The 24,214-nt window shown below is 59.7% G+C and overlaps 1 protein-coding gene across 1 annotated transcript in view; it reads left to right on the plus strand.

Moving 5' to 3' along the window:
* SUSD3 (sushi domain containing 3) overlaps positions 1–24,214 on the plus strand; it is a 28,096-nt gene that overhangs the window by 548 nt on the left and 3,334 nt on the right. The window contains exons 2-4 of the mRNA XM_084898688.1: positions 13,281–13,469; positions 14,403–14,550; positions 16,982–17,116. Of these exons, the coding sequence (XP_084754814.1) occupies positions 13,281–13,469; positions 14,403–14,550; positions 16,982–17,116 (472 nt within the window). The remainder of the gene's footprint in view (positions 1–13,280; positions 13,470–14,402; positions 14,551–16,981; positions 17,117–24,214) is intronic.

Raw genomic sequence — 24,214 nt, forward strand, 5'->3', positions numbered from 1 at the left:
CCTGTCCAGCCCCAGGCCCCTTCCCTGGGACCGGAGCCTGGGAGGCCCCACGGCCGCGGCCGGGCTGCTCGGGTCCCTGACGGACCGAGGTGGCCTTTGGCGTGTGTTTGGTTTGGAGAATGCCCTGAAGAGGGTCCACCTCCATGCCCGGGCCTGGGGAGGAACGCCCCTGAGGCCCCGAGGCCGGCTTTGGCCATGAGCGCACCTCAGACCGGACCCTTAGGATCAGGTCAGGCCCGGGCCTGCGCCTCGCTGCCAGGCTCACAGTGGACGGAGGGCGGCACCGTGCGGGCAGGCCCGGGCCAGGTGGAGGCTGGCCCCACCGAGACAATGGCACCTGCCGCCAGGAGGCGGGCGGGTTCCTCTCAGATGGGGAAACGGAGGCCCAGGGTGTTAGGTCACCAACGGGAACTCAGACCTGCCCTGCCTGGTGGGGTATTTTGTTTGTCTGACCCCAGGGCGGTGATGCCCAGACCTGCCCCGGGGAGCACGGTGCGTGCTGAGGCGGGAGGGGTGTGGACAAGGGCAGCAGCACAGGGCGGCCTGCGGGGGTTGCGCCCAGAAGGCTGTTTGCAGAGGATGCTCCTGGGGCAGAGACACCGGCGTCCTGCCCGCTGGCCGCCAGCCCGGCCTACCCTGCCCTGGCCGCTGCCGTGCAGCCTCCTGCCCAAGGAAGTCCGGGTCCCGCCCCATGACCCTCCCCTGAGATTGGCGGTGGAGCCCCCCTTTATCTTGGGGTGCCTCAGTTCCCGGGTGCTAAGTGGTGGGCACTGTCCCCCGCCGCCCGGTGCCCGGTCCCCTGCGCTGTGAAACGGGCACCTTCCCCGCGGGCTGCGGAGGAGGGTCTTTGGAGCTCGTGGCACGCTAACACAGCAACCGGCGCGTGTTTCCCGCCATCTGCAAGCTCCTCCTGGACGTGCAGCCGGACGGTCCGCTGTCCTGGGTCTGGGTCCGCCCTCGCGGGCGGGAGCGCAGAGCAGGGCTGTCAGTGTGCGGCCTGGCTGACTGGTGCCAGCCTGGTACAGACCACCCTCCACTGCCCGCAGGCCCGGGCACTCCCTGCGGGCCACGCTGTCCCGAGTGGGCCCGGGAGGAGGAGCACAGGGTTCCAGCAGCAGGGAGGTCCCCTCACCGGCTCCTGGAGGGCCTGGGGGGTGGGGGGTGCGTCGGGAGAGGCTGAGGGGGCGGGGAGGGCCGTCCGGGAAGGGCCGTCGGGGGAGGGCCGTGCAGGGAGGGCCTTCGGGGAAGGGCGGTGGGGAGGGAGGGCCCTGGGGGCGAGCCCGGAAAGGAGGCAGCTGCAGGTGAGGGAGGTGAGGGAGCTCTGGGCTCCCCTTGGCTTCTCTCCGGCAGCCCTGCCCTCAGACCCCGCTCAGGGGGAGCATTGGGAGTCCAGAGCAAGGGCGCTCTCCCCGGAGGTGGGGCGCTCTCCCCGGAGGTGGGGTCCCTCTCCCCGGAGGTGGGGGCGCTCTCCCTGGAGGTGGGGTCCCTGTCCCCGGAGGTGGGGGCGCTGTCCCCGGAGGTGGGGCGCTCTCCCCGGAGGTGGGGCGCTCTCCCCGGAGGTGGGGGCGCTCTCCCCGGAGGTGGGGTCCCTCTCCCCAGAGGTGGGGTGCTCTCCCCGGAGGTGGGGTCCCTGTCCCCGGAGGTGGGGTGCTCTCCCCGGAGGTGGGGGCGCTCTCCCCGGAGGTGGGGTCCCTCTCCCCGGAGGTGGGGTGCTCTCCCCGGAGGTGGGGTCCCTGTCCCCGGAGGTGGGGGCGCTCTCCCCGGAGGTGGGGCGCTCTCCCCGGAGGTGGGGGTCCCTCTCCCCGGAGGTGGGGGCGCTCTCCCCGGAGGTGGGGGCGCTCTCCCCGGAGGTGGGGGCGCTCTCCCCGGAGGTGGGGCGCTCTCCCCGGAGGTGGGGTGCTCTCCCCGGAGGTGGGGGTCCCTGTCCCCGGAGGTGGGGTGCTCTCCCCGGAGGTGAGGAGCTGGCTGGGGGGCGGTCTCTGGGCACGGTTGGGCCTGGCGCCCGCTCTCTGCAGAGCCCGGTGTGCCTGGCTCGCTCTCCCCCGGAGCCCCTCTGAGGGCTCCTCTCCCGGGAGCACTCAGACACTCGGGAGGACGGGCTCTCCTGGCAGCACGAGGCGCCCGGCCCGGGGCGGCCAGGCCTCCCTCCCGCGGGGCCGGCGGGAAAGGTGGCTCCTGAGTGACGGTGCCCAGCGGCGAGGGCAGGTCTGGGACTGTGGGCTCCAGGGGCGCAGGAGGTCCCAGGGGCCTGGCCCCGGGTTCCAGGTAAGAGACTAACAGGCCGGCTTGGTGCTGACCCCATGGCCAGGCGGGCGGGGAGGCTGGCTGGGTGCAGGGGGGTCCTGGTGGCGGGCGCCCTGACGGGCATGTCTCCTCTCTCCACCGCTCAGTGGCCCACCGGGCTGCTCTGGTTTGTCTCTTGTTTGTGTCAAATTCACTCCGTCTCCTCGCGTGCGTCTATTATGGCACAGAACCAAAGGGGTCACAAAGGGCCCGGGACAAACACAGCGAGGCCGAGGGGGCGCTGCTCCAGCGGGGGGGGGGGGGGGGGCTGCTGCCTGGGGTGGGGTGGATGGCCTGGCGCCCGCAGGAGGGGCCGGGCAGGGGACCAGGGGCGTCCCGGACAGTGGCTCTGGGAGGGTCTCAGCAGGGAAGGGGGAGATGGCCTTTGCTTCTTAGGTGCCAAGTGTGGGAGGAGCTGTTGGGGTCAGTGAGGGTGTGTAGGGGTCCAGGGTCCCCAGGCTGAGGAGGCGGTGCAGTGAGGGGTCGGGGTTCAGCAGGTGATGGGCTGGGGTCCTTGGGCTGGGGAACCAGCAAGGGGCTCAGGACTGCAGGCGGGAGGGGGCAGTGAGGGTGTCCCCAGGTCTCCGGGAAGCCCCCGAGGTGCCGGGCACAGGCCCCCTCGCCGCCCTGGTGGCCCGTGAGTCCTGCGGAGCGGTGGGGGTGCTGTCAGGGCACAGTCTGGGTGTCTGAAGCTCTTATTTGGAAAACGGACTCAGCCCAGAGGAGTGCCGCTGAGCTTCCCGGCCCCGGGAGGGGGTGCAGGAGACCCCAGGGGCCGGGGTGGGGGGAGCGGGGTAGGGAGGTCTGGGTGCCGTGGACTGGGGACTGTGGTGTGGCCTGAAGCGCCCTCCTAGGGAGCATTTCTGTGCTCCTGACTCTGCTGTAAGTTCTCCAGGGGGTGGTCCCATTCGTCCCATGACCCCCATTTTGCAGATGGGAAAATCAAGTCTGAGCAAGGTGAGGGCTGGGTCCCGGACTTCCGGCCAGGAGGCGGTCGAACCGGGGTCAGACTGAGGGGGTTTTCTGAGCAGACCCACCCCCACACAGTCAGCCGGCCTCCCAGGAGGGGAGGTGCCAGGAGGTGCCCCATGGGTGGCCCTGGTTGAGGCTCCCCGCCCTCCCCCTCCTCGCAGGTCCTGTCCTTTTCCTGGGAAGACTGGTTCCCACAGCTCACTCTCAGGAGCAGGTGCCGCCTCTGTGGAGCGCAGAGAGGGGGGCCACCCTGCAGTGCCCTCCCCCCACACCTCTGAGAGGCCCCGCCCCAGCTCCCGAGGGGCAAGGGGAGGGACTCGGTGGGTGGGCACCGCCTGCAGCCACCCCGCGCCGGCCCTCTCCCCACGCCTCACACTCCCGCCCTTTCTAAGGTCCTCGCTGGGCCGGCTCAGCTCCCATCCAGCTGCTGGGCTCCTGCCTCTGCTGCCATTTGTGACTTAGGTGCCATGGACTGGGGGTTCAGGGCGGGCGGTCAGCTGGCACCGGCTCAGCAGAGGTTGGAGGAGTCCGGGGGAGGGGCAGGACAGCCATCACCTGGGACAGGGGAGCGTGGCACAGTAGGTGATCAGGGAGGGGCTTTCGCCAACGTTTAGTAACCCCCCCACTCCCCACCCCCGTGTCTCCAGGCCTGTTCACCACACCTCCTGCCGCTCTGTGTTCCTCCCTCAAGCTTCTTACTTTTCTGACCAAGTGCCAGTTGTGCAGGATCCATCCCTGCCTCCTGTCCTCACCAGGGCTGGTGTGGGCCTGGCTGACGGCCACACTCCCGGGCTCTCACTTGCTGACCTCCCTCCCCCGGCCGCCCCAAGGGCCACGTGGGGCTGGGAAGAAGGAAGAAGGTGCTTGCAGCTAAAAACCTTCAACCAAACAGAAAGGCAACCATTGAATGGGAAAATACATTTGCAAACGATACATTTGATGAGGGGATAATATCCAAAATATACAAGAAACTTGTACTACTCAGTAACAATAATCAATCTGACAAATGGGCAAAGGACCTGAATAGACACCTCTCTAAAGAGGACATGCGGACGGCAGCAGCCATGGTAATCGGAGATGCAAATCAAAAGCACAATGAGACATGCCAGGGTGGCTCCATCAACAAATCAAACAAGAGCCGGCGAGGATGTGAGGAAAGGGAACTTGTGTGTTGTTGGTGGGATGGTAAATTGGTGAAGCCACTATGGAAAACAGGATATTCCTCAAAAACTAAAAATGGATATACCATACAACCCACCCAGCAATTCTTCTGAGTATTTATCTAAAGAAAATGAAAACACTAATTCAAAAGGCTCTCTGCACCTCTGTGCTCACCGCAGCATCATTTATGACGGCCAAGTTGTAGAAGCAACCTAGGTTGTCATCGATAGGTGAATGGATGAAGAGGAGGTGGAATGTACATACAATGGAATATTTTATAGCAATAAAAAAGATTGAAATCTTGCCATTGGCAACAACATGGATGGATCTAGAGGGCAATATGCTAAATGGAATAAGTCAGAAAGACAAACACCATGTGAAAACTTATATGTGGGATCTAAAAACCAAGCAGAAACAGAAAGAAGGGGGGAAGGAAGGGGGAGGGGACTATGGTCAATCATACTGTGATAAGATGGCACAGTGACGTGATCAGTGGAATTAGTGGGTGATCGATTGTATCAAAATGCTAAATCACATACCATCCATCTGGAACTAATGTAACCAACATAAGGGGGTACCAACTGTACTTAAATGTTTTTAAATGTACACCAAAGGGGACTAGGTACTTAGTTACGGAAAAATAGAAGTCACAGCTCTGGATGGAGGACTGGGAAGAGGTGCCTGCCGGCGGTCCTGGGATAGGGCCACGTGCCTGCCTGTGGCCGCCCTGCCCACCTGGCCGGAAGGACACGCATGTCCCAGCCCACGGATCGTGGGAAAGAAGGAGGGTGTGCTGGTGAGGTCGCTCACCCGCTTTGGCCCTTGTGGAGACACTGTGGTCATCTCAGAGCCCAGACACTGGGCTGCCATGGCCACTGCACCTCTCAGCGCGGGGCATAGCCGGCGAGGGTCCGGGGGTCCTGGACATGTCTAGAGGGGGCCCCTGCCCTCCGCCCAGGGGTACCCCTCCCCCTCATCCAGCACCAATCTGGGGAGCTGTTTGTCTTTTTAATCTTGACCAAGCTAAGAGGCCAAAACTGTATTTTTGGTTTCAAATGTGCATTTCTTTGACATCTATATTCACCTTGAGTGTTTGTAATAACTTACGAAGGTATAAATTACCATGTGATTCACCCATTTAAACGGTACATTTAATGTGTACAGCTCAGTGGCTTTAGAATATTCACAATTTCAGGACATTGTCATCACCCCGGAAAACAGACCCATATCCCTTAGCACAGTCAGTTCCCACACACACACCCCTGCCCTGCAACTGCTAATCTACTTCCTGTCTGTGGATTTGCCTTTTCTGGACATTTCCCAGAAACGGCCGTACAGTTTGGTGACTGGCTTCATGCTGATCATAATGTTTTGAAGGTTCCTCCACTTTGTAGCATGTCAGTGCTTCATTCCTTTTTAGTGTAAATAATACTCCATTGTATGATGGTTGTACTTTAGTCGGGTTATTTCTCCTCTTGGCTACTGGGAACAGTGCTGCTGAGAGCCTGTGCACAGGTGTGTGTGGGCGTGTGTTTCTTCTGCTCAAGTTTCTAGGAGGGCGTCACTGTGACCTGTGGTGTGCTCCGTGTAACCGCTGGAGAAATTGTCCCTGCAGCCCCCAGCCCCGCCCCTGCAGCCCGCCCCTGCAGCCCACTCCTGCAGCCCGCCCCTGCAACCCCGCCCCTGCAGCCCCGCCCCTGCAACCCCGCCCCTGCAGCCCGCCCCTGCAGCCCCGCCCCTGCAACCCCGCCCCTGCAGCCCGCCCCTGCAACCCCGCCCCTGCAGCCCCGCCCCTGCAACCCCGCCCCTGCAGCCCCGCCCCTGCAACCTCGCCCCTGCAGCCCGCCCCTGCAACCCCGCCCCTGCAGCCCGCCCCTGCAACCCCGCCCCTGCAGCCCGCCCCTGCAGCCCCGCCCTTGCAGCCCCGCCCTTGCAGCCCCGCCCCTGCAAACCCGCCCCTGCAACCTCGCCCCTGCAGCCCGCCCCTGCAGCCCGCCCCTGCAACCCCGCCCCTGCAGCCCGCCCCTGCAACCCCGCCCCTGCAGCCCGCCCCTGCAGCCCCGCCCCTGCAGCCCCGCCCCTGCAGTCCCGCCCCTGCAGCCCGCCCCTGCAGCCCACTCCTGCAGCCCGCCCCTGCAGCCCCGCCCCTGCAACCCGCCCCTGCACCCCCGCCCCTGCACCTCCGCCCCTGCAGCCCCGCCCCTGCAGCCCTGCCCCATGCAGCCCCGCCCCTGCAGCCTGCCCCTGCAACCCCGCCCCTGCAGCCCTGCCCCTGCAGCCTGCCCCTGCAGCCCGCCCCTGCAACCCCGCCCCTGCAGCCCGCCCCTGCAGCCCCGCCCCTGCAGCGCTCCCGCTCTGGGCCCGCATGTCCCTGGTACACCTGTCTTCCGTGGGCAGCCGCTGGCGGGGCTCCCTGCGGCTTTGTCTGCCTGTCTCTGAAGCTAACAATGCTGGCTTCTTTTTATGGGTATTGGCGGTCCTCAGTAAACCTGTAGAGAAATGTCTATTCAGAGCTTTGGCCATTTTACAATTGGGTGATTTGTGTTTTTATAATTTGGTTGTAATGATTTATACATTCCAGAGACAAGTCCTTTGTCAGCTACATGATTTGCAAATATTTTGTGCCACTCTGTAAACCTTTTCATTTTCTTGGTTATGTCCTTTGAAGTACAAATATTTTTAACTTTGCTGAAGTCCAGTTTATTTTTTCTTTTGTTGTTTGGCTATTGTCATCATACCTGAGAAACCATCGCCGAATCCAAGGTCAGGAGGACTTATCCCTATGCTTTCGTCTAAGAGTTTTAAGCTTTTGGCTTTTATATTTATGTCTTTGATTCATTTTCAGTTAATTTCTGTGAGGACAGGCCCAACTTTATTCTTTTGCATGTGGGTGTCGTCCCACACGATTGTTGGGGACCGACCCTGCCCATCGCATCGTCTTGGCACCCTGTCCGAGGCCGAGGGCCTGGAGGTGGCGTCTGTCCCACCCGCCATGTGCCTGTCTGCAGGACCTGTTTCCAGCCCCATAGCTCTGTGTGAGTTCTGAAACAGGGAAGTGTGAGTCTTGCAGCTTTGTTCTTTTCCGGTCTGGTTTTGTGCGGCTATTCTGAGACTTTGCGTTCATTTCCTTGTGAATTTTAGGAGCAGCTTGTCAGTTTCTGCAGAGGCAGCCGTGGGGCCTCTGCTCCCGTGTGGACTCAGCAGAGCCAGCTCTGCCCTCTTCACAGCCAAGGCTTCTGACCCCAAACACGTGGCAGTTCCATTTATTCCTTATCAATGTTTTGTAGTTTTAAGAGTTTACGTCTTGTGCTGCTTTTCTTAAGTTTATTTCTACAAATATAAGAAATACCAGAGGCCCATTGGATGAAAAGATTCATGCAATAGGCCTTCCTTCCCTTGACTTTCAACACCGGGTTTCCTCTGGCACCCAGGACCCAGGCCTTCGCTCCGGCTGGAGGCTGCAGTCTTGTCTTCGCTGCGGCCGAGTGCCGCTGCTATAGATCTCTCTGCCCCCCTCCCCCCGCCCTCCCTCTCATAGGAGGGATCTCATCCTGCCCCCAGCCAGTCCACGCCTGGAGCAGCTATTCAGCTGCCATCTTTGTCCTCCTAATTTGCATATTTCTTCCTACTTGGCTAGTGGACGTAGCAGAGTGATGGTCAATTTGCATGTTTCTCTTTTATTAGTGTAGATATTTTTCTTGATGCTCTTGTAAATGGGATTGTTTTTTAAATTTTGTTTTCAGTGAGTTCCTGGCCACTGCACTAAAAATGCCTTGGGTTTCATATATTGATCTTGTATCTTGATACCTTGCTGGGCTCATTTATTAGTTCCCATAGATTTTTAGCAGATTCCTGGGGATTTTTCTGGACACAAGACCATGTTATGTAATAGAGAAGTTTTGCTTCTTTCTTTCTGATTTGGAGGCTATTCATTTAATTTTCTTAACCTGTTAACCGAGCGGAACCTATAAATACATCAAACATAAGCACTATGAGGAACAGGTAGGACATATGAATACATCCTTGAAATATATGTTGCGCCCTGAGAGGGATGGTATATATTTTTTGTAATCTTTATAATTGTTTGTAAAATTTATAATTTTTTAAAAAAATATATTTTATTGATTTTTTACAGAGAGGAAGGGAGAGAGATAGAGAGCCAGAAACGTCGATGAGAGAGAAACATCGACCAGCCACCTCCTGCGACACCCCCTACTGGGGATGTGCCCGCAGCCAACGTACATGCCCTTGACCGGAATCGAACCCGGGACCTTTCAGTCCGCAGACCGACGTTCTATCCACTGAGCCAAACCGGTTTCGGCAAATTTATAATTTTTTAATTCAATGTTTCCATTTTTTTGTTGGTATTCTTTTCTATTTGTTTGTAATTTTGAATTTTCCTTTGTGCTTTATATATAAACAAAAATATATATATATTATTTATTTTAATTAAGTATAAATAAAAAATAATAATATAAAATTACGTCCACTGGCGTGATGTACTGACACGTCCTAGTGAAAGAGCATGTGCCCGTTGTACGCTGCGTAATTAAAAAGGGAGCTCCCCGTTTAACAGGCTAATTATCCTACACCCCTGTTTGGGGCTCTTTGTCTTTTCTTTTTCTAACTTGACCTTTTTTGTTGCTGTGATTGTTTTTTATCCTCACCTGAGATGTGCTTATTGTTTTAGAGCACATGTGTCAAACACACGGCCCGCGGGCCAAATCCAGCCCTCCAGGCCTTGCAATGTGGCCCGCACTGCGCTGTCATCACTGCACTCCGCTGTCAGTTTATGACATTGTCAGTTTATGACTGTTCAGTAAACCATTCGGCCCGCGATTTAGGCTGGATTTTAGATTTTGGCCCCTTCTCTGATTGAGTTCGACACCCCTATTTTAGAGTGAGAGGGCTGTGAGAGAGGGAGAACACCGATGTGAGAGAGGAACATCAATCAGGTGCCTCCTGTGAGCGTCAGGCTGGGGTCGAGCCTGCGGCCGAGGCCTTGCCCCGAAGGGACAACCGCAGCCTGTGCACAGGGTGAGCCCAGCCCACGGAGCGCTGGCCACTGTTGTCACTGTCCTCACGTCTTAGGAAGTGAAGTGCTGGTCTTGTCGCAAGTGCCGCCCTCCGTGGCAGGCGGCATGCCCGAGTCTGCCCTTGCTCTGCTGTGGGAACCGTGGATGCTGCACTGCCCGGCGCTGCTCCCCTGCCTCGGCACCGGCGTGCCAGCCCCTCTGTGCCGGGCCTCCCGCATTAAAGCGGGGAGTGCCGCTGCCCGGCCTCGTGGGCGAGCCCCGCGGGCCGGGTGCCCTGCGGCGGCTGCCGATGGGTCAGCACGCAGAGGAGGCTGCTGCCCGCACCTGCCGCTGGCGCCTCCGCCTTCATCCAGCCTTGCCGTGGCTCAGTTTCCCCGTCCTAAGGTGGAGATGGCACCTTCCTCATAGGCTGCAACCCATCAAACTCCCATCAGGTTCCTAGTGCTGTTTGTGGGCTCCAGAAGCCAGCCCCGCTGACACAGCCCGGCTCCTGGGCAGGGCGGGGGGGGGCTCAGGCTGCTGGCCGAGCCCGGCCTCCTTGTCACCGGGGGCGTGGGCAGCACGGCCCCCTGAGCCCGGGCCTGCGGGAGAGCTGGCCGCGGTGTGGCCCCACACCCGTGCGGAAGGGGCCTGTGCCACAGTGGAGCCGCCCTGGCTGCTGCCAGGTGGCCGGATTGGGGCCCTCCACCCCTCCAGATGGCCGGTGTGCACTCTGTCGGGAAAGCAAGTGCGCTGATAGGCTGGTGGTAGATTGAGAAAGAGTGCAGTTCAATTCTAAGATTTGGGGCCAAAGCCAGTAGAGAATAGAGGGTTTGTGGACATGGGGGCGGCCACAGGCAAGCTGGCAGGGAGCACGAGAGCGGGGCGGGGTGTGTCGGGCCGGGCGGCAGCAGGAGCTGTGCCTGTGTGTGTGCAGGGCGGCCCAGCGAGCATCACCGGGACAGGCCGCCTCGGCCGGGGGGGAGGGGGACTGGCCTCTGTCCCGCCCCTGCTCCGGCCTGGCCACGGGCCCGCAGACGCCTCCCGCTCAGTGTCCACGGCAGCCTCCGATCTCCGAGACGAACCACTCTACCTTTCTGCCCAAGACGGGAGTCAGTGCTCGAAATCGGAACATTCTGGAAAAGCAGAGGAAGAGCCTCTTGCACGCGGGCTGGGAGGCCTGTGGGGCGCCCACAGCAGCTTCTCTCCGCGCGGGACACAGCCCTCGCCCTCCGCCGGGAGCAGGGCAGGCGGCACACGGGCTGCCCCAGTGTTTTTCTTTATAAAAAAGGCTGAGACGCCACTCCATCGATCTCTGTCCTGTAAGGATGGCTTTGCTGCCATTGTCAGACGCACCTCTCCGCGGCACGGTCCCCACGGCCCCGCACTGGGAGACGCACCGGTGCAGAGGCCGGGCGGCGGGTTGGCGGCGTGTCCTCGGGCGGCGTCCTCGGCTGCACACACAGCATAAGGCCCTTCACCGTCCGCCACAACTCTGTCCAGGGCCGGGGTCTGTCCCTTCAGCGAGGCCCAGAGGAGTGGCCTTCTCCTGGAACTGCTGCCGAGCTGAGAAACGATCGGCACCCATTACGTTAGTTCTTTGGTTCCTGCAGGCAAGCTTTCTGTTATGGGGTCGAACCCTGGGTTCAAAATAAGACCACCGGAGGCTGATGATTTATTTTAAAAAAGCAGGCAATGATTAATTGAAATATCTGGCCAGGGAAGCCGCAAGAGTACCGCACTGTGCCGTTTTAGGGGCAGGCAGTTATTTTTAAAGGTTCTGAGAAGGAAAACCCCCATTCTGCAACAAACTGTTGTTTGGAATTTCCTGCTGTTCTTCCTAGATAAAATGTTGCTTTCTAGTTTGCTTTAGCCTGTTTGAAGAATGATGAAGATAAACTCAGCTGTCTGACCTTGCAGGCCAGAGACCAGACATGCCCACAATCTCAATACCATGCCAGGTGCACCTTCTCAATTGGATAGAACAGCACTGTTTTTCAAGGCCAGCATCGAGATAACCACCAAGTGTACATAGGGCTGGCTCTTTAATAAAAAAAGGAAGTTCTGCCTGTAACCTTGCTTAGAATTTGAGTTCATCCTATTTCACTTTCTACAGCGCATCGGCCGGCTCTCTCTGAGAAGTGCAAGCCCACACAGCAAGCACTTTTTATTTGGATGCTTCACATTCATCGATGTGTGAGATCTCTATGAATAAGGGTGCTGAACCTTTGTCCTGTATTCTCCAAATACCTTTTCCTAATTTTTATTTTTAAAAAATATTTTATTGATTTTTTTACAGAGAGGAAGGGAGAGGGATAGAGAGTTAGAAACATCGATGAGAGAGAAACATCAATCAGCTGCCTCCTGCAAGTCCCCTACTGGGGATGTGCCCGCAACCAAGGTACATGCCCTTGACCGGAATAGAACCTGGGACCCTTGAGTCCACAGGCCGATGCTCTGCCCACTGAGCCAGACTGGCTAGGGTTTTTCCTAATTTTTAAATCTGAGTTTATGTTTGTTTTTCAGTTTTTAGGGAGTAACCAAAGATTGTATTGTTTCTGTTGCTCTTCATGCTGCCCCTCCTCCCCGCCCAGCCTGCCTCTGGAGCTGTGCTCGTGCTGAGACCCCTGGGTGGGTCAGCTGTCTGTTTGTCAAGGTCGTTACTCTCAGCGTGGGGGAGCTGGTCCACTCCCAAAGCCGTTTGCAGGGGAGAGGCTGAGTCGCCACTGCTAGCATACACTGTTCGCTAATGACTCTTCCTTCGCAGTTGGCTACACTTTTCTCGTTGGGCTCCTGCCAAGGTCACCCTGTTTACAGCTGGCCTGCAGATACTGTGCTACATTCTAACGTGTAGCGAGAACAGCATTCAGTGAGGACGCCCACACCCTGGGAGCCTTGGCCCGTAGCACGTGGATAATCCTTGTGTCATTGCTTTCACTGTCCTCTGATGCGTGTTCTTTCTTTTCTTTTCTCTGTGTGCCAAGCTTTGCACATGCGTTTTATTTTTTAATTTTTCCCTATAACTATAAAATCTACCCTTTTTTTAATCCGCAGCTGTGTATTACATCTCTCTTTTTAAAGAAGCCCCCTGCTCAGAATTTTTTTTAATCATCGGGTTGTCTCCTTTAAAAAAAAAAAAAAAATGTTTTACCCATCCCCCATCTCCATGACCACCACCAGCCTGTATGTAAAGGTCTGTTTCTGGTTTTTGTTTTATTTTTTAAAAATATATTTTATTCGTTTATTTATTTATTTATTTATTTATTTATTTATTTTTGTTTGTTTGTTTTACAGAGAGGAAGGGAGAGGGATAGAGAGTTAGAAACATCGATGAGAGAGAAACATTGATCAGCTGCCTTCTGCACACCCCCCACTGGGGATGTGCTCACAACCCAGGTCCATGCCCTTGACCAGAATCAAACCTGGGACCCTTCAGTCTGCAGGCCGATGCTCTATCCACTGAGCCAACCTGGCTAGGGCAGTTGGTTTTATTTTTTAAATTTCACATATAAGTGAAATCACATAGTATTTGTCTTCTTCTATCTGCCATATCACTTAGCATAATCCTCTCTAGACCCATCGGTGTTGTTGCAAGTGGCAAGATTGTATTGTTTCTGTTGCTGAGCGAGGTCCCAGCATGCGTCTTCCCCAGCCCTGGGCCTCAGAACGCGGAGCGTGTGCCTCAGGTGGGCCAGCTCCGCGTCGGCTCCCGGCCCCGCTCTGCCTGCACTCCTGTCCGGGCTGGGTGACCAGGGCTTCCCGTGCCGCCGGGCAGCCACGCCCGGCCCAGCCGCGGCTCCTGCAGAGCCCGCCTCCGGAGCGGGGCTCATGCTGTCCCTCTCTCCCCAGGCGCGTGTCCCCGCCTGCAGCCGCCCCCGAGGGGCGCCCTCCAGGTGCTCCGCGGCGACGGGGCCTCCGTGGGGACTGTCGTGGTGTTCCACTGCCCCTCAGGACACCAGATGGCGGGCTCCGGCCTCCTCACCTGCGCCTGGAAGGGGAGCGTCGCCGAGTGGTCTCCAGGGACCCCTGTGTGCACAGGTGAGGCCCCTCCCTCGGCGGCCCGGACCCTGCGCCCCGGAGGGCCTGGTGCTGTCATGTGGACGGCGTGGTGCCCGCAGAGAAGGTGCCGTGATGCCACGTCCCGGCTGGGCCTCTGCGTGGGCTCCTGGTGCTGGTGACCCTGGTGGCTTCATGTCCACGGAGTGGATTCAGGTCCCAGGAGCTGCTCCAGGGCCTAGGCCTGCATGTCGAGGGCACCTTGCCGTCTGAGCGAGCACGTACTGTCCTGCATTTGTTCGCGGATTTGGGCTCTGAGCATGCACGTGGCAAGCCCTAATGGAAGACTCCGCGTGCCAAGAATCCTAGAACGGACTCGAGGGCAGGATGCCTCTGGCCCTGGAGCCCGGGGGGGCGGGGGGGCTGTATTTGTAGTGAGGGTGATGCCTGCACAGCAGTCTTCAAGGAGGCCACGTGTGTGTGTGTGATACAAAGGGCTCAGTAGTCAGGACAGTTTGGAAAGGGCCGAGGGACTCCTCAGAGCCTTTAAAATGCTCTGTGTTGGGTGAATTTCGAGAAGGAGGGTTTCTGTTAGGATTAGAGTTACAAACCCAAGGAAACGGAGCCTTCTCCTGCCATGGCCCTCAGAGAGGCAGTCCCAGGCTCACCTGTGCCCTCAGTGGGGCCCCTCTGAGCTGTGGCTCTGCTGGGGTTGGCCTTGAGCCCAGGCTGCAGTGGGTGAGAACCAGAGGGCCTCCTGGCACCCATGTGCCCCCACGAACTCCTACACACGCTCCAAAGCCCTGCTCCACCCTCCCCTACTTGGGAGCCATCTTCCCTGACAGCCTCACTCCTGTAGGGTTTGCACAGACCTCCCCTTGGCAGCAGCTGCCCTGCCCGCCTGTGGCACGGGCTCCTGAGGGCAGGCGCCTGCTGGCCTCCGGGGCCTGCCGGAGCTGGTCGTGTCTCTTCCAGCTGTGACTGCCCCCGAGACCTTCGGCTTCCGGGTGGCCGTGATCGCCTCCATCGTCAGCTGCGCCGTCATCCTGCTCACGTCCATGGCCTTCCTCACCTGCTGCCTCCTGAAGTGCGTGAAGAGGACCGAGCAGAGGCGCTGCCACAGGCACGGTGGCCAGCACCCCGGGGAGGGAGGCTGGGGCCCTGACCACCCCGGAGCCAGGAGCCGGCCGGCACCGCGCCAGGGGTGCAGCACCCACGGCCATCGGGGCCTCCTGAGGGTGCCCGGGCCTGAGGAGCGGGCCACCGACCGCGGCTGCCCTCACGGTGGGTCAGGTCTGTGCTGGGCTGGCGCGGGGCACCGCGGTTGTGAGCGCCTGGGCTGGCGGCGTGGGGCCGGCGGTGAGCTGTGAGTGCTCCGGGGTGGGGGTGGGGGGGGGGCTGAGGCCTGCGGTGTCTGATCCTCCTGGCGGCCGTCCCCGTGCAGCTCCCCGGTGACCGTCCTGTGGGCGAACGGGCCCTCGGCTCCCGGAGGGCTGCTCGGGAGCGATGCTTGTAAACGAATGGTTTTCCGGTAGAATAGTGTCCAGTGAATTTTTCTGCTCCAGACCCCCTCCCATTCCTCTCAGCCTCCTCAGTTGCCTGTGGGCACTGCTTCTTCCACACCCTTTGCCACAGCAGCTCTTCTGGGGCCGCTTTATGTTTTAAAATTGTGCTAGTCATTGATTTCGCCACGACATACTCAGTAGCCAGATCAGACGTGCAAACACTTCTACCCTACTCTGCAATTATTTCTCTTTTAAGCTCTAATGTTTTTATAGAAACTTTCCTTTTCACTTTGTCACTAACCTTAGGACCTGTGGTGACTTACTGTCATATTAATAATAATAAGTAGCAACAAAAGCAGAAAAACACGGAGCTATTCACAGCACAATTTCCTGAGATGTTAATAATGCGAGGGTTAGCAGTAAACTGATTCATACTGGAGTCTTTTCTTTGTTTGTCATGTGAGAGTCACATGACTGGCCATGCAGGTATCAGCATGGAAGGGTTGTGGCATCGAGAATGAAGTATTATTTAACAACAGAGATGTTTTAAAATATATTTTTATTGATTTCAGACAGGAAAGGAGAGGGAGAGGAAGAGAAACATCAATGATGAGAGAGAATCACTGATCAGCTGCCTCCTGCATGCCCCCTTCTGGGGATCGAGCCCTCAACCCAGATATATGCCTTGACTGGAATCGAACCCAGGACTCTTCAATCCTCAGGCTGGCCCTCCATCCACTGACCAAACCAGCTAGGAAGACAGCTGAGATAATTTTCGTGAACAGCGGGCAGAGGTCTGAGTTGTTTGCGGAGGGAGATGTGTGAGAACTGAGTTTGCCTGTAGTTCTCAGCATGGAGGTGAAGTGTGTGTAGCATAAGAGCTGCCACTGCACCTCTTTGCGGGAGAGTTCAGGCGCTGGTCCGTTCACTGCACTGAGCCAGGTCCCTGACGCCTGTCCCAGCCCGTCCTGGCCTCCTGGCAGGCTGTGGTCTGGGTGTCCCGATGGCCCGAGCCCGCGCCTCACCCGCCCCCACAGAGCTGAGGGGTCACAGGCCTCGGGGCCCCGCGGGGGGCGGGCACTGGCAGAGGCAGAGGCTGGGGTGGGGTGGCGGGCACTGGCAGAGGCAGAGGCTGGGGTGGGGGCCGGGCACTGGCAGAGGCTGGGGCGGGGGGCGGGCACTGGCAGAGGCTGGGGCGGGGGGCGGGCACTGGCAGAGGCTGGGGCGGGGGCCGGGCACTGGCAGAGGCTGGGGCGGGGGGCGGGCACTGGCAGAGGCTGGGGTGGGGGGCTGGGCACTGGCAGAGGCTGGGGCGGGGGGCGGGCACTGGCAGAGGCAGAGGCTGGGGTGGGGGCTGGGCACTGGCAGAGGCTGGGGTGGGGGGGCTGGGCACTGGCAGAGGCTGGGGCGGGGGGCGGGCACTGGCAGAGGCTGGGGCGGGGGCCGGGCACTGGCAGAGGCAGAGGCTGGGGTGGGGGCTGGGCACTGGCAGAGGCTGGGGTGGGGGGGCTGGGCACTGGCAGAGGCTGGGGCGGGGGGCGGGCACTGGCAGAGGCTGGGGCGGGGGCCGGGCACTGGCAGAGGCAGAGGCTGGGGTGGGGGCTGGGCACTGGCAGAGGCTGGGGTGGGGGGGCTGGGCACTGGCAGAGGCTGGGGCGGGGGGTGGGCACTGGCAGAGGCTGGGGTGGGGGGCCGGGCACTGGCAGAGGCTGGGGTGGGGGGCGGGCACTGGCAGAGGCTGGGGCGGGGGGCGGGCACTGGCAGAGGCAGAGGCTGGGGCGGGGGGCGGGCACTGGCAGAGGCTAGGGCGGGGCTGGGCACTGGCGGAGGCTGGGGCGGGGGGCGGGCACTGGCGGAGGCTGGGGCGGGGGGCGGGCACTGGCGGAGGCTGGGGCGGGGGGCGGGCACTGGCGGAGGCTGGGGCGGGGCCAAGCACTGGCAGAGGCTGGGGCGGGGGCTGGGCACTGGCAGAGGCTGGGGCGGGGGCCGGGCACTGGCAGAGGAGGCTGGGGCGGAGCCAGGCACTGACCGCCTCCGTCTGCTCCACAGGGCGGCCCCGCTGTGGCTGCGCGGCGAGGACTTGGAGACGCTGCAGGCCGCCTACCTGGGCCTCCCGGGCGGGAAGAGCAGTGCGGGGCCCGGAGGCCAGCCTGGCCAGGAGCGGGAGCACCGCAGCCTCACCACGTGGGCACCGGCCGGGCAGTGGGCAGGGCAGGGCGGGCAGGTTGGTCGGTCAGGGCTGGCGAGCGGGACCGCGGCGCGGGCTGCCCCTCCCGCTGTGCGGCTCCGGCCTCACGGCGGCGGAGACAGGCTGCTGCGGCTCCCCGGGCTGTACCTGCAGAGCCCGCGCTTACCGAGAGGGCGCTCCCGAGCCCGTCCATTCGCCAGCCCCGCAGGCCGGCCGTGCCCTGTGGGCTCGCTCTGTCCTCCCTTCCCTGTCTCCCTTCCAGTGCGCACATGCACGCACACACACATGCACACTCGCGCACATACACACGCGCGCGCACATACACACGTGCGTATACACACGCACACACACATGCGTACAGGCGCGCACACAGGCACACATGCGCGCACATGCACGCACACACAGGGCTCAGGGTTCTCTCACGCCCTCTGTGACTCGGGGAGTCGGCCTGGTGAATGTGGGCACGCTCTGCCACCCTCAGGCCCACGTGGCCCGGCGGCAGGCTCCCGGCTTCGTCTTGGAGCCGCGGTCCCTGAAGAGCCCGAGCACACACACACGCACATGCACACGCACACGCACACGCACACGCACACGCACACGCAGACGGGCTCCGTGGGCCGCTGGTGAGAAAGGGCTCTGCAAGGGGCCAGGTCTGGCCGGGCCGCTTCCCCCCTCAGCTCCCCCGCGGCCTTATGAAGCGTGATTAGTCCCGTGTTGTTCTGTCTTTCTATTCCTGCGAGGAATGAGGATGGGTCTGTTTTTCCTTCTCGTTTTATCTTGTGTCCCCACGACCTCGAGGCTCTCCTCTCTAAAGCTTTATTTTGGGGAAATGTCACAAAGGCAGGCGGAGACAAGGCGTGGGTCTCCTGTCCAGGCTGCTGTCCTCAGCAGTCCCGTCCCCACCCGCAGGGCTGGCTCCGCCCCTTCCCTGGGAGTCCGCCCGCTGCGCCCTGCGGGGAGTCCCCCGCCCCCGGGCGCCCGAGGCGTCTCCCGTAGTGCGGCCCTGCGGGCGCTGCTCTGTCCCACCGCACAGATGAGGAAGCAGGCGGGTGGGCCGGCTGGCTGCCCTGGGTTGCGAGGACCCTGGGCCTGCCCCACGGAGGGTCCCAGACCTGGGCCACCGGGCTGGTGGCCAGGCCACCGGGCTGCCTCTGCGGCTGTGGTTGTGCGGCCGGTGGGCCCCGAGTTCCACTCCGATGGTCAGTGTTCGCGAGACCCCCTCACCGCTCAGGTTTGGGTCAATGTTGCTGCTTAGAGCTGTTTCTCTTTTTTGAGATGACATTTTGGGGTGATCCTAGAAATAGGCTGTTTAGGCCAAAGAATCTCAATAGTCTTATCACCAAACTAGAGGCCCGGTGCATGAAATTCATGTGTGTGGGGGAGTGTCCCTCAGCCCAGCCTGCACCCTCTCCAATCTGGGACCCCTCCCGGGATGTCCTAAGCCGGCAGTCAGACATCCTCCTCACAATATGGGACTGCTGGCTCCTAACCACTCATCTGCCTGCCTGCCTGATTGATACCTAACTGCTCCCCTGCTGGCATGATAATCCCCAACTGCCTCCCCCTGGCAGCCCTAAAGCCCCAACTGCCTCCCCTGCGGGGTTGAGGGGGCTGGGGACTCTAGCTGGATGAAGCTTGGGGCACTTGCTACCCCCCAGTGGGACTGAGGGGAAGGGGGGGACTGAGGCTGGATGAGGCCGGGCTGAAGGGACTGGGTGCCTTCATCTTATGGCTGTGGGCACTGCCATCTTGTGAGGGTGTGGCAGTCATTTAGCATATTCCCTCTTTGTTGGCTGTGGTGCCGCCATCTTGTGAGGACAGGATGGTCAATTACATACTCCCTCTTTACTAGCTATGGGTACTGCCATCTTGTGAGGTCACAATGGTCAATTAGCATATCCCCTCTGTGTTAGTTGTGGGTGCCGCCATCTTGTGAGGGCATGGTGGAAAATTAGCATATCCACTATTTATTACATAGGATTCTTCAGGGATCCAGCACAGGTGGGTGGAGACATTTTCCCTGGTGGACTGGCAGGGACCCTCGAAGGATCCCCTCCCAACAGTCAAATTTCCTCATTGACCACGAGAAAGGGCAATCCTCTGGCCCTTGCTTGCCAGCTGCATCCCTGGTGCGGTCATCTTCTTTTGCTTTGCTGACAGGCCTGCTGGTGTTTTCCTGTGTGTGTGTGCTGGGAGCACTGTGCATGTGTGTGCTGGGAGCACTATGCATGTGTGTGCTGGGAGCACTGTGCATGTGTGTGCTGGGAGCACTATGCATGTGTGTGCTGGGAGCACTGCGTGTGTGTATGTGTGCTGGGAGCACTGTGTGTGTGTGCTGGGAGCTCTGTGTGTGTGCTGGGAGCACTGTGTGTGTGCTGGGAGCTCTGTGTGTGTGTGCTGGGAGCACTGTGTGTGTGTGCTGGGAGCTCTGTGTGTGTGTGCTGGGAGCACTGTGTGTGTGTGCTGGGAGCACTGTGTGTGTGTTGCTGGGAGCTCTGTGTGTGTGCTGGGAGCACTGTGTGTGTGTGTGCTGGGAGCACTGTGTGTGTACTGGGAGCTCTGTGTGTGTGTGCTGGGAGCTCTGTGTGTGTGCTGGGAGCACTGTGTGTGTGTGCTGGGAGCTCTGTGTGTGTGTGCTGGGAGCACTATGTGTGTGTGCTGGGAGCACTGTGTGTGTGTGTGCTGGGAGCACTGTGTGTGTGTGCTGAGAGCACTGTGTGTGCTGGGAGCACTGTGTGTGTGAGTGTGCTGAGAGCACTGTGTGTGCTGGGAGCACTGTGTGTGTGTGCTGAGAGCACTGTGTGTGCTGGGAACACAGTGTGTGTGTGCTGGGAGCACTGTGTGTGCTGGGAGCGCTGTGTGTCTGTTTGCTGGGAGCACTGTGTGTGTGTGTGTGCTGGGAGCACAGTGTGTGTGTGTGCTGGGAGCACAGTGTGTGTGTGTGCTGGGAGCACAGTGTGGGTGTGTGCTGGGAGCACAGTGTGTGTGTGCTGGGAGCACAGTGTGTGTGTGCTGGGAGCACTGTGTGTGCTGGGAGCGCTGTGTGTGTGTGTGTGTGTGTGCTGGGAGCACTGTGTGTGTGTGCTGAGAGCACTGTGTGTGCTGGGAGCACTGTGTGTGTGAGTGTGCTGAGAGCACTGTGTGTGCTGGGAGCACTGTGTGTGTGTGCTGAGAGCACTGTGTGTGCTGGGAACACAGTGTGTGTGTGCTGGGAGCACTGTGTGTGCTGGGAGCGCTGTGTGTCTGTTTGCTGGGAGCACTGTGTGTGTGTGTGTGCTGGGAGCACAGTGTGTGTGTGTGCTGGGAGCACAGTGTGGGTGTGTGCTGGGAGCACAGTGTGTGTGTGCTGGGAGCACAAGATGTGTGTGTGCTGGGAGCACTGTGTGTGCTGGGAGCACTGTGTGTGCTTGGAGCACAAGATGTGTGTGTGCTGGGAGCACTGTGTGTGCTGAAAGTACTGTGTGTGTGTGTGTGCTGGGAGCACTGTGTGTGCTGGGAGCACAAGATGTGTGTGTGCTGGGAGCACTGTGTGTGCTGGGAGCACTGTGTGTGCTTGGAGCACAGATGTGTGTGTGCTGGGAGCACTGTGTGTGCTGGGAGCACTGTGTGTGCTGGGAGCACAGTGTGTGTGTGTGCTGGGAGCACAGTGTGGGTGAGTTCCGGGAGCGCTGTGTGTGTGCTGGGAGCGCTGTGTGTGTGAGTGCCAGGAGCACTGTGTGTGTGCTGGGAGCACTGTGTGTGTGCGCGTGTGCTGGGAGCACTGTGTGTGCTGGGACCTCTGTGTGTTTGTGCTGGGAGCACTGTGTGTGTGTGCTGAGAGCACTGTGTTTGTGTGCTGGGAGCACAGTGTGTGCTGGGAGCGCTGTGTGTGTGTGCTGGGAGCATTGTGTGTGTGTGTGTGTGTGTGTGTGTGCTGGGAGCACTGTGTGTGCTGGGAGCACTGTGTGTGTGTGTGTGCTGGGAGCACTGTGTGTGTGTGCTGGGAGCACTGTGTGTGTGTGTGCTGGGAGCACTGTGTGTGCTGGGAGCACTGTGTGTGTGTGGTGGGAGCACTGTGTGTGTGTGTGTGCTGGGAGCACTGTGTGTGTGTGTGTGCTGGGAGCACTGTGTGTGTTTGCTGGGAGCACTGTGTGTGTGTGTGCTGGGAGCACTGTGTGTGCTGGGAGCACTGTGTGTGTGTGGTGGGAGCACTGTGTGTGTGTGCTGGGATCATTGTGTGTGCTGGGAGCACAGTGTGTGCTGGGAATACTGTGTGTGTGTGTGTGCTGGGAGCACTTTGTTTGTGAGTGTGCTGAGAGCACTGTGTGTGCTGGGAGCACTGTGTGTGTGAGTGTGCTGAGAGCACTGTGTGTGCTGAGAGCACTGTGTGTGCTGGGAGCACTGTGTGTGCTGGGAGCACTGTGTGTGTGTGCTGGGAGCACTGTGTGTGTGTTGCTGGGAGCTCTGTGTGTGTGCTGGGAGCACTGTGTGTGTGTGTGTGCTGGGAGCACTGTGTGTGTGTGTGCTGGGAGCACAGTGTGTGCTGGGAGCACTGTGTGTGTGTGTGCTGGGAGCTCTGTGTGTGTGCTGGGAGCACTGTGTGTGTGTGCTGGGAGCTCTGTGTGTTTGTGCTGGGAGCACTGTGTGTGTGTTGCTGGGAGCACTGTGTGTGCTGGGAGCACTGTGTGTGTGAGTGTGCTGAGAGCACTGTGTGTGCTGGGAGCACTGTGTGTGTGAGTGTGCTGAGAGCACTGTGTGTGCTGGGAGCACTGTGTGTGTGTGCTGAGAGCACTGTGTGTGCTGGGAGCACAGTGTGTGTGTGCTGGGAGCACTGTGTGTGCTGGGAGCGCTGTGTGTCTGTTTGCTGGGAGCACTCTGTGTGTGTGTGTGCTGGGAGCACAGTGTGTGTGTGCTAGGAGCACAGTGTGGGTGTGTGCTGGGAGCACAGTGTGTGTGTGTGCTTGGAGCACAGTGTGGGTGTGTGCTGGGAGCACAGTGTGTGTGTGTGCTGGGAGCACAGTGTGGGTGTGTGCTGGGAGCACAGTGTGTGTGTGCTGGGAGCACAGTGTGTGTGTGCTGGGAGCACTGTGTGTGCTGGGAGCGCTGTGTGTGTGTGTGTGTGTGTGTGTGCTGGGAGCGCTGTGTGTGTGTGCTGGGAGCACTGTGTGTGCTGGGAGCGCTGTGTGTCTGTGTGCTGGGAGCACTGTGTGTGTGTGTGTGTGCTGGGAGCACTGTGTGTGCTGGGAGCACTATGTGTGTGTGTGTGCTGGGAGCACTGTGTGTGCTGGGAGCACTGTGTGTGTGAGTGTGCTGAGAGCACTGTGTGTGCTGGGAGCACTGTGTGTGTGAGTGTGCTGAGAGCACTGTGTGTGCTGGGAGCGCTGTGTGTGTGCTGGGAGCACTGTGTGTTTGTGTGCTGGGAGCACTGTGTGTGTGTGTCCTGGGAGCACTGTGTGTGTGTCCTGGGAGCACTGTGTGTGTGTGCTGGGAGCACTGTGTGGGCTGGGAGCTGTGCGTGTGTGTGTGCTGGGAGCTCTCTGTGTGTGTGTGTGCTGGGAGCACTGTGTGTGTGTGCTGAAAGTACTGTGTGTGTGTGTGTGCTGGGAGCACTGTGTGTGCTGGGACCTCTGTGTGTGTGTGTGCTGGGAGCGCTGTGTGTGTGTGTGCTAGGAGCGCTGTGTGTGTGTGCTGGGAGCGATGTGTGTGTGTGCGCTGGGAGCACTGTGTGTGCTGGGAGCACTGTGTGTGCTGGGAGCACAAGATGTGTGTGTGCTGGGAGCACTGTGTGTGCTGGGAGCACTGTGTGTGCTGGGAGCACAAGATGTGTGTGTGCTGGGAGCACTGTGTGTGCTGGGAGCACAAGATGTGTGTGTGCTGGGAGCACTGTGTGTGCTGGGAGCACTGTGTGTGCTGGGAGCACAGTGTGTGTGTGTGCTGGGAGCACAGTGTGGGTGAGTTCCGGGAGCGCTGTGTGTGTGCTGGGAGCGCTGTGTGTGTGAGTGCCAGGAGCACTGTGTGTGTGCTGGGAGCACTGTGTGTGTGCGCGTGTGCTGGGAGCACTGTGTGTGCTGGGACCTCTGTGTGTGTGTGCTGGGAGCACTGTGTGTGTGTGTGTGTGCTGGGAGCACTGTGTGTGCTGGGAGCACTGTGTGTGTGTGCTGAGAGCACTGTGTTTGTGTGCTGGGAGCACAGTGTGTGCTGGGAGCGCTGTGTGTGTGTGCTGGGAGCATTGTGTGTGTGTGTGTGTGTGCTGGGAGCACTGTGTGTGCTGGGAGCACTGTGTGTGTGTGTGTGCTGGGAGCACTGTGTGTGCTGGGACCTCTGTGTGTGTGTGCTGGGAGCACAGTGTGTGTGTGTGTGCTGGGAGCACTGTGTGTGCTGGGAGCACTGTGTGTGTGTGTGTGCTGGGAGTGCTGTGTGTGTGAGTGCTGGGAGCACTGTGTGTGCTGGGAGCGCTGTGTGTGTGAGTGCTGGGAGCGCTGTGTGTGTGCTGGGAGCACTGTGTGTGTGTGTGTGCTGGGAGCACTGTGTGTGTGTGCTGGGAGCACTGTGTGTGTGTGCTGGGAGTGCTGTGTGTCTGTGCTGGGAGAACTGTGTGTCTGTGTTTGCTGGGAGCATTGTGTGTGTGTGCTGGGAGCATTGTGTGTGCTGGGAGCACTTTGTGTTTGTGCTGGGAGCACTGTGTGTGTGTGTGTGTGCTGGGAGCACTGTGTGTGTGTGCTGGGAGCACTGTGTGTGTGTGCTGGGAGCACAGTGTGTGCTGGGAGCGCTGTGTGTGTGTGCTGGGAGCACTGGGTGTGTGTGCTGGGAGTGCTGTGTGTCTGTGCTGGGAGAACTGTGTGTCTGTGTTTGCTGGGAGCACTGTGTGTGTGTGCTGGGAGCACTGTATGTGCTGGGAGCACTATGTGTGCTGGGAGCACTTTGTGTTTGTGCTGGGAGCACTCTGTGTGTGTGCTGGGAGCTCTGTGTGTGTGTGCTGGGAGCACTGTGTGTGTGTGGTGGGAGCATTGTGTGTGCTGGGAGCACTTTGTGTTTGTGCTGTGTGTGTGTGTGTGTGTGTGCTGGGAGCTCTCTGTGTGTGTGTGTGTGTGTATGTGTGCTGGGAACTCTGTGTG

This window comes from Pipistrellus hanaki (genome assembly GCF_964339955.1).
Source record: "Pipistrellus hanaki genome assembly, chromosome: 11".
In the NCBI taxonomy this organism is placed as follows: domain Eukaryota; kingdom Metazoa; phylum Chordata; class Mammalia; order Chiroptera; family Vespertilionidae; genus Pipistrellus; species Pipistrellus hanaki.